The 8,893-nt window shown below is 39.6% G+C and overlaps 1 protein-coding gene across 1 annotated transcript in view; it reads right to left on the reverse strand.

The window, feature by feature from the left end:
* Positions 1–2,151, reverse strand: part of obe (activating signal cointegrator 1 complex subunit obelus) — a 55,484-nt gene extending 53,333 nt beyond the window's left edge. Inside the window, exons 1-5 of the mRNA XM_080275593.1 lie at positions 2,110–2,151; positions 1,564–1,687; positions 1,254–1,365; positions 643–792; positions 141–248 (exon numbers count right to left, since the gene is read on the reverse strand). Coding sequence (XP_080131719.1) covers positions 141–248; positions 643–792; positions 1,254–1,365; positions 1,564–1,687; positions 2,110–2,131 — 516 coding nt within the window. The 5' untranslated portion in view covers positions 2,132–2,151. The remainder of the gene's footprint in view (positions 1–140; positions 249–642; positions 793–1,253; positions 1,366–1,563; positions 1,688–2,109) is intronic.
* Positions 2,152–8,893: the final 6,742 nt, after the last annotated feature.

The following is an 8,893-nucleotide window of genomic DNA, read 5'->3' on the forward strand; positions in this document are numbered from 1 at the left end:
ACTTTAACACTTCAATCTCACCCATGCCATGAACAATCACAAACGAGACGAACTACAAAGCACCCAACCACTCCAGTTCAAACTGTTCCTAACATGCCTAACAAATAATATTTATAAAATTCAATCTGTCACCACCCTACCTCTATATGTGCTCCAAACATGGGTTCCTCATCTTCTGCTTTTTCCAGATTTGCCATTAACTCCTCCAGCTCCTCTTGTCCCACAAGGTCTGCAATGTTGCGAACAGCCTGCAAAGAGTATAAAATAAAGAAGAACTTTTGACCGAAATAAGGAACAGTAGCAAAAGAAGAAAACTAATCTTTCAGTCAAATGATGCCAAACTCCCTCTTAAATATATGCCCATGTTAAGGTCGTCTACAGTACAGATAATGTTTTCTATGGACTGGAAGCTAAACCAAGTCCCAAAACCAACTATTTATTTCTGAACAGTTGTTGGAAATTGCTGGAATGAAGAAATATGAGATGTGGATGTGTGATGGTTGGAGTCTCAGCTTGGGCCATGTCCAACATCAGATTAAACAAGAATTTTGTGTAGCCATTTTCAACTTCCTTTAACAATAATATAATACTGTCCCATACAACAAAAATAATACATATTCTATCCACCAGCCAAACCCTAACCTTGTGGGCACGGTCAAGGAGCAACTGCTTGATATCCCCAAAGGTCTGGCGCAGCTTCATCTTCTGCTGCACAGTGAGGACAGGTGAGCGATGAGAGCTGGTGAACAGCAGTGTGGCTGCTTCCTCTCTCGTGTCAAGTTCTGGCGCTACCTATTGATAAAATATGTATTAGGTACCCAATTTTTTGCATCTTCCAGTACTATATTAAGAATGCAAAATGTAACTTAAATAACTCTGAGATGCCCTTCTGGTTTCAAAACAACTTTATGATGAATCACAACAACTTTCAAGAAATGGTGTCCATTCATCAGCATAACAGTGAAGCAAATTTAAGTAATAAAACTTTCAGTGAGACTAACTATATCATCAGTACTCAGTACAAGGTATGTCACCTTTTTTAATGCTTTTTTTTTTTTTCTGTTAAGTCCATAGTAAAGTACAGAAAAATTACATAGGAAAGTTCCAGTGCTAACATTACTGCTGATAACAGTTTTTCTTACCCTATCCACTATCCACACTCCACACACTTTCCTCAATAACCCACTGCTCATATTAACAAAGTCTGAAACTGTTAATGATTCTCCATAACAAAACCTGAAGGCCTCACTCACCTGTCGTGCCACTTCCCACACATCTCGCAGGTAGCAGTCAAGGCTTACACCATACCGCTTACCCAGCTGCTCCACTCGGCCCTTGATGCCTTCCCATGTCACACCTCTCTCACTGACGATACAGAAAATATATGTTATGCGTATGTTAGCATTATACCGTATAAAACAGTAATTTACAGTAACTGTACATTCTATGTTCACTTTAGACAGATGGAGGGGGGGGGGGTTACTGTAACTAAACAATGCAACATCTTCACCATGCAAAGGCAGTATAAAGCCCAGTATTAAGTTTCTGTAAGACAATACTCACAGCATCCTCCTTCGTCTCTCCTCTCTCTTTATCATCAGAATCTGTCCGATGTTGTACGAGTCATCTGTGTCAGCTCGGCAGACATTGGCATGAGAGCGGAGAAATGTTGTCAGCCGCACCATGCCTACAGGGAAGAAATGTAGAATGATGAAAGAATATGAATTTTACCTCTGTCATGAGACACTAGGTATATGGGCAGGGTGCATTCTTACTTCTTGTTACTATTACCATACTCATGGTATTCTGCTTGGACCAACCATACTAACAAACTTATCTGTATTAACCTGGTCCTGCCCCACCATCAACCACCATGCTGATCCATCTACTCCACATCCTTGCCACCCATTCCATCCTTTTTCTACCCATCCTACACTGAGTAAATGACCTAGCCATACCAAGAAAAAATAAAAATAATGTCCTGGTGCTAAAGGGGTTAATTATCTTAAGAAACATAGCTAAACTGGTTGCGACAAAAATCACCAAACAGGTAGCTATGGTAGACAATGAGTTATTCTTCCTTATTCTACAATACCTTTCCTCACTCACCTTTTCCTCCATGTGGTGCCATGTTTGCGGTGATTCACAACACTGCTCTCTGCAACAAATATATTTATCTATTATTCATACCGGCAGCTATAAATTAAACTGGTATTTAAAGAATTACACTCAACCAACAGTAACTGAAAATAACATACCGGTACAGTATTTCATACTTACTTTATATAATTCTAAGCAATTTCTCTTCTATCAGCGTCCACAAAATTATTCATTATTGTACTGAATTATTAAAAGTTTAAAAAATAATGAATCACCTTGGACACTGATTAAGATGTGTACCATCTGGTAGTTAGTTTGGGCATGTGATATGAGCGAGAAGAGAATGTGCATGTACTGTACTTGTTGGTGGACAATGCACATGCACCAGTCTCTCAGCCAATCATCTATCTATCTATCTACGGCCAGATGCCATAATCCCATAAGGGGTGGCCGTTTGAGTTACTGTACAGTATTTGTTTTACAGGGAGGGGCACAAACCCTCTGCTAACCCACTTCTTAACATGTAGGAAACACACATGGGTTGGTTACATGGTTACCACCAGGTGTTGTAAACTGTTTCCTGGCTTACAGGAAACCAATAGGTTTGTCACTCAATGTAATGTCATCTGGAAAGGAAAGAAGAGTAATCAAAAGTGATAGCTATGATGGGGGAAATAGGAGAGGAGGGCAGACACAGAAAAAGAATGATCAATAAAGGTGAAAGAAAAAGTACACAGAAATACATCATGTGAGTGGATGATCATCATCACCTATCAATCAATCAGGTATGGGATAAAGAAAATGTCATGTTTCAAAGGGAGGTGTCTGTATTTCTGAAAGGGTACCAGTACTCATTTAATGGTATTTATCAACTATTTTCCCCTCCACGACTGACAAAGAGGGCATAGCGCGAAAGCTCTGAGAAATGGATGGACCTAGGGCCCAAGGTAGCACACGCTGAAAGTAAGGTACCAGTATTATTCTCATTTCAGCTAATTATTGATTTGGCAGTTTTATGTAAGTTGTAGTTACATCATACCTGTGCATTAGGGTTAGGCCAATACCGGTAAGCAATTTTGCCGACTACTGAGTACCAGTTAATCGGTACTCGATAATCGGCCAATTATAAAGAAATTTTAAAGGTAATCAATCTTCATGAAATCATTGGTAAAAGTTTAAGACATCGCCCTAATGTTATTTTCAATCCTGTTTACTACCCAACTGCCATTTTCGGTATGGAGAGCAAATAGTTTTAGTCATTTGCCACTCTTCTCGAGCCTAACTTTGCTTTGTTGCAATATCTCGTTCTGTGCATCCTGGTTGTAATTTGTTAGAATTTGCCATTTTTCTTGTTCTTATGGTGATCCTAGGTGCTACTAGAAAAGGCAGCAAACAGAAAATGTATCGATCTACGAAGAACTATAACAAGATGAAAAACTTGGTTCTTTTATTTTCATTATCTGTCTACCTGTTCCGTAATATGGGCTATGGCAAAAATACTCTGAGGGAGCACACAATACTAATATAGATAATGTATGCTAACTAATATATTTTTGTATAGGAACTTGCTTGAAATAAATGCTTTGGAGAGGGTATCAGAGTTTTGGTAAAATCACCATACTGTACAGTATTCACATACTGACTTTAATACATTATGCATGTCAGTATGAAAGACAGAAATAAGCTTCTTCAACTAATTGGCCCAGGTTAATAGGTCAAAAAGCCGATTACCGATTTATCGGCAAAGTGGCCGATTAGGCCGATTGCTGATTACCTGCCAATTAATTGACCGAACTCTACTGTGAATACACCTTTTTTTCCTGAGTCATTGATTTGGTGTGTGGATTGAAAAGGGGGGGGGGCCTCCAAGACATAAGGTAACATGGTGGTGGGAAGACGGTGTAGAAGTCACAGTTAAGGAGAAAAGAAGGCTTTTCCAGGAACAGAAAAGGGGCGGTAACAGAGAAGAATACTTGGCTGCCAAGTGTACGGCTAGAGAGGAAGTATACAGGGCAAAATTTGAGTCTCCAAGACTTTTACTGGATAACCTAAGTTGCACTGAAAGGAAGTATATGGTACTTAATGTGGCAAATCAGAAGAGGAAAAATGGGGATATCACAGGTGAGCAGTGTGTGAAGGATGATGATAAAAAAGGGAGTGGTGGACACTGAAGATATTAAAGATGCTGAGCATTATAATCAGCTGCTATATCAGGAGTCTGACTGTAATAGGGAAGGTCTGAAGTCAGTATATCCAGTGTTTGGCCCTTGGCCTTTGACTAATGCTGCTATCATGAGCACAGCAATAGGCAGGATGCAGTTGGGGAAGGCAGCAGGTGTCTGGGCTGACTGCTGAAATCCTAAAGGCCTCAGGAGATATAGGGGTAAGTTTAGTTACTGATTTGATGAATACAGTTATATATGCATGTGCTCTCCCTGATGACTAACTGAAAAGTGTGAATATAAATGTGTATAAAGGAAAGGGTGATGCCCTAGAAGGTGGAAATTATACAGGGATAAAGCTTTTGGAACAGACAATGAAGGTACTGGTAATGGAGACAAGAGTCCTAGAAGGTATGATTTAGAAAAGAGTGAATATTGACGAGATGCAGTTAGGAAAGCCTGTATGCCAGCTAGAGGGACCTTTCGATGCCATATGCATTATCCAGCAGGTTCAGGAAAAATATATAGAAAAGGAAAGGGAGCTGTACTTTGCCTCTGTTAATTTGATGAAGGCCTTTGACAAAGTCTCTAGGAAGGTGGTGAAGAGGGCAATTAGAAAGCCTGGGATAAAGGGGTGGCTGCTTATTTCTTTCAGGAATGTGAGACTGATAACTAAGGTAAAGGTAAGATTTGTTTAGGCTAGGACTGAAGTGCCTGGACTCTAGGTTAGGTTGCAGCACAGGATGTATCGAAAATGGCTTGCAAATCACTTATTTCTAGGGAAGAAGCCAATTATCAAAACTGGTCATTAAAAAAAAAAAAAAAAAAAAAAAAAAATTCATGGCATAGTTGAGTATTGGCTGAAACAAGAAAATTTGTGTACACCAGCAGTTTTCAGGCCCCAATGTCAATTTTGGTCAAATATATTACATATGTCTTCTCTGCTCATGGTAACCATGTTTCATTCCACAGTTCCCAGAACCTTTGAGCCCTGCCATATCATCTTCATTGGGAGCTGAACCCTACAGAAAAAAATATATTTTTCTTTCTTTTTTTATTTATATTTTTTTTAAAGTTGTACCTTCAAACACCATACAACTGAAAATGGATAACATTTAGTGGAAGCCACTATTGGAATTCAATTATTTTGAAGTGTTTGCAGCTTATATCTCATCGTCTGCTAACACCCTTTTGTCATGACACTTGTCGCAAATGACCCCTGGTATTATTAAAAACCCCCAAGGGAGGATTAATGACCTGAATGGGGGAAGGAGAAAATCTGCATCAGATGTCATAAACGCAGTGTCAATAAATGGTATGATATATGCAGAAAACACTTTAAATTACCTGAATTCCACCTGTGGCTTCCGTATACATTTACCCAAAAAACAACTATCACCTAACCACATTTTGGTCACTAACTATTTGTGAAGAATGACCATCACACACATTAATGAAATCAGATTTGATAGTACTAGGCGTGAATACAATCAAACAACATACCAGTGGAACAATATCTGGGAAAAAAAAATACAGTATTGACCAAATCTGGAGAGGGCGATACAGTACTGTGCATCGCTGTATATTGAACAGTGAACATACACAAGCACCTCAACGTGTGGCATATCTTACTAACGCACTATATGTATCTTCCTTCTTAAGTATACAACAATTCAACCTAATCTTCCCCTACAAAGTTGTGTGATGCCACTAACCTACTCACACCGAGGAATCTCGCAAATGTACGGTACCGTAGACCGTACGGATGAAGGCAAGGGGTTGCGGTCGGATGTGTAAACACAAGTTCTTGAGGGTCGACTAGCGTTCCCTTAAAATTGAAAGCTTCAACTGTAGCTTAATTAAACCATGCTCTTAGCAACCACGTTTTTTAAAAAATATATATGCCTAACTATAGTTAAAATTAACTACTGGTCCATAAAGCAACTACTGAAAAACAAAGCAAAAACGAATATTAAATGTCACGTTTTAACTCTAAAGGAACCCCAAATTACAACACATTGTGATGTCGGTGGTTATTAATTTCTTAATTGCATAACTTTAATGCAAATGTCAGCTTTTTAATAATATGTGCCGTTCTCAACATCATGGAACTCCATTGCTAAGATTCGGATAGGAGTAGAGCGCTGAATCTCAGACTGAAGTAAAAAAAATGCGGTTCAAACACAATATACTCAAAATATTTTCCTGATGATATCCCAGGTCTGAAAGACACCACTCGGAGTACCGGTCTTATCACTAATTAACGTACAAAACAAGTTAGCTAGACTATAAACGAGTTAGCTCTCTCTCTCTGGGGGCAGGTTGGCTCAGTGGTAGAGCGTCGGACTCGTGACCGGGGAGTCGTGAGTTACACCCACGCCCGGTAGCTGTCATGCTGGGAAGGGTATCGCCCTCCTGTCACCTAGCAGGGCTATATGATCTTGGTCTAGCTCGGGGGAACACTTCCCTCTCCCTTCCTCTTTCTCTATATATAAACTGTACAACCATCAGGCACTGCTCAATGTGAAGACACCTGAACAGGAAAGAAGGACAATAAAGTGACAGGAAAGATGGGATAAACAGGAATAGAAAAGGCCAGACAGAAAAAGAATGATAAAGCTGAAGGAAGAAACAAGCAGCACTACACCAAGTGAATGAATGATGGTCGCCACCACCTACCACTAATGCAATGAAATGCTTCTTTTTATCTGGAAAACAGTAGAGTATTAGAGCTTTTATCACTGCCTCTGGGGTACACACCCAACCCATCTAAACTTAAACCAGTTTCTCACTTATACTATCAAAGGCAAAAATTAACAATCAATCTCCTGTCAACATTGTTTCCAAACATACATAATTTCTCCCTGAACATCAGAGAATATCATACCCTGTATTTTTCTGTTCTGTACTTCATACTGATATCTATCCCACATACAAACAGCAGTTTACACTGCCACAGCTGGCTGGTAAGTGTTGGCAACCTTTTGATTGGTGACAGAACTCTTGTATCCCGTGCCACTTTGTATTCTCTGAGTTGTGTTGATTGCCCCCTCACTACTAGACCTTAACATTTCTCCTCCAATGTCATACACTCCTGTTGCTCATACTGCTTCATCATAACTGCTGTACTATACTTATCCTTCGTTGTCTGGTCCCTATGCTATAGGTCAACAACCACTGCTATCCATGCACCAAGTAACTGTTGCCCAGAGCCGTATTGGGGGCATATGCTTCCCCCCCCCCCAGGTCTACCCTATGACTAAGAAATAATACAGCATCAAGGTATGCACAGCTCTACAGTACTGTATAAAAGGATGATGACTGTGTATTCCTTGTTCTACACAATGCACTTCATGGTAGAAAATATCATAATGTTCTAAACTGCAATCCATCTGGCTGCACTGCACAAAACTTCTTCTCTCCATACTGCAGTATATGTGAATTATATAATTCATGACAGGTTCTCAACTCATTCACATACAGTACACTGTGTGAGCTCCTGCACAGAGGCATTCAGTATTGCCATACCATCTTACAGCATAAAGCTTGTGTATGGACAAAAGTAACACATTCCTCACTCCACACACCCAGCCTAGAACTCTTAAGAATAAACATTGGTACATACAGTACCCTATGAATTGTCATGAAAGATAAATAATCCTGGTTAGCCTGGCCTCCTTTCATTCAGTGATTAAGGAAGGAGTATGTTTGCATACTGCATACAGCCAAGAAAAATTTTACTACTATATTACATCACTGCTATAGCCTGTCTTACCAGCTACTGTCAGTGCTAAATAATTTTCTCCATCCCAGTGCTGGAGAGGGGCACCCTGGCACGGTGGCACCAGTATGACTGGGCAATAGAGCTGCCTTTTATACAAACATTCCTCAATCCCCTCATCATCTCCTGAAAGGAGAGTGGAGGACTGCAGGAAAAGGGCAGTTTCAGCCAGCAGTCCACTGTGTTCACATCAAGATAAGGGACTTCAATTAACTGCTACTTCATCCTCATTCTCTACCACAGTACCATACAAACTCCAAATTTTGCCCCCATATGTAATCCACCAGCTTCCTTCACTGTCACATAAAATTTACGATCATGCCCGTCCATTTTGTACTGATCCCTTCGCTCTCCTCCTAGTTGTTTTATCATCCATTTCAGTTTCATGTTCTTATGGTCATGTTCATCTTGCTGCCACTTCTCTTGGTAAATTATTTCCAAGTATCTGTTTCCATGTCTAATACTTTTCCCTTTAAGGCAACACCTACTGTTTAACACTACTAAACCAAGCATTAATCACAAAAACATATACAGAAATATTATCATAGGTGCACTACCCACCCAAACTTTTGTAGTACGAAATAAGTTATGATGATTATAATGATACACTGGAATTACTTACCAGTACAGCATCCACTGCACTGAGAACTAGAATGCAAGGTCAAGCTTTTAAACCATATTGACCCTACTACACTACTATCCTTCACCACTAACAAAATACCTTATTGAGAATAAACATACTGTACCGGCAATAAAGAATTTCCTGTTTATTCAATGAAATCAAACAAGACCTTAATTGAAAAGTCTGTCCTTTACCTGTATTACATTTCAAAGGCTAGGAACACAACGC

The sequence above is a fragment of the Coenobita brevimanus genome, chromosome 1 (genome assembly GCF_032717465.1).
Source record: "Coenobita brevimanus isolate Jiangsu-jjx chromosome 1, ASM3271746v2, whole genome shotgun sequence".
Taxonomy (NCBI): domain Eukaryota; kingdom Metazoa; phylum Arthropoda; class Malacostraca; order Decapoda; family Coenobitidae; genus Coenobita; species Coenobita brevimanus.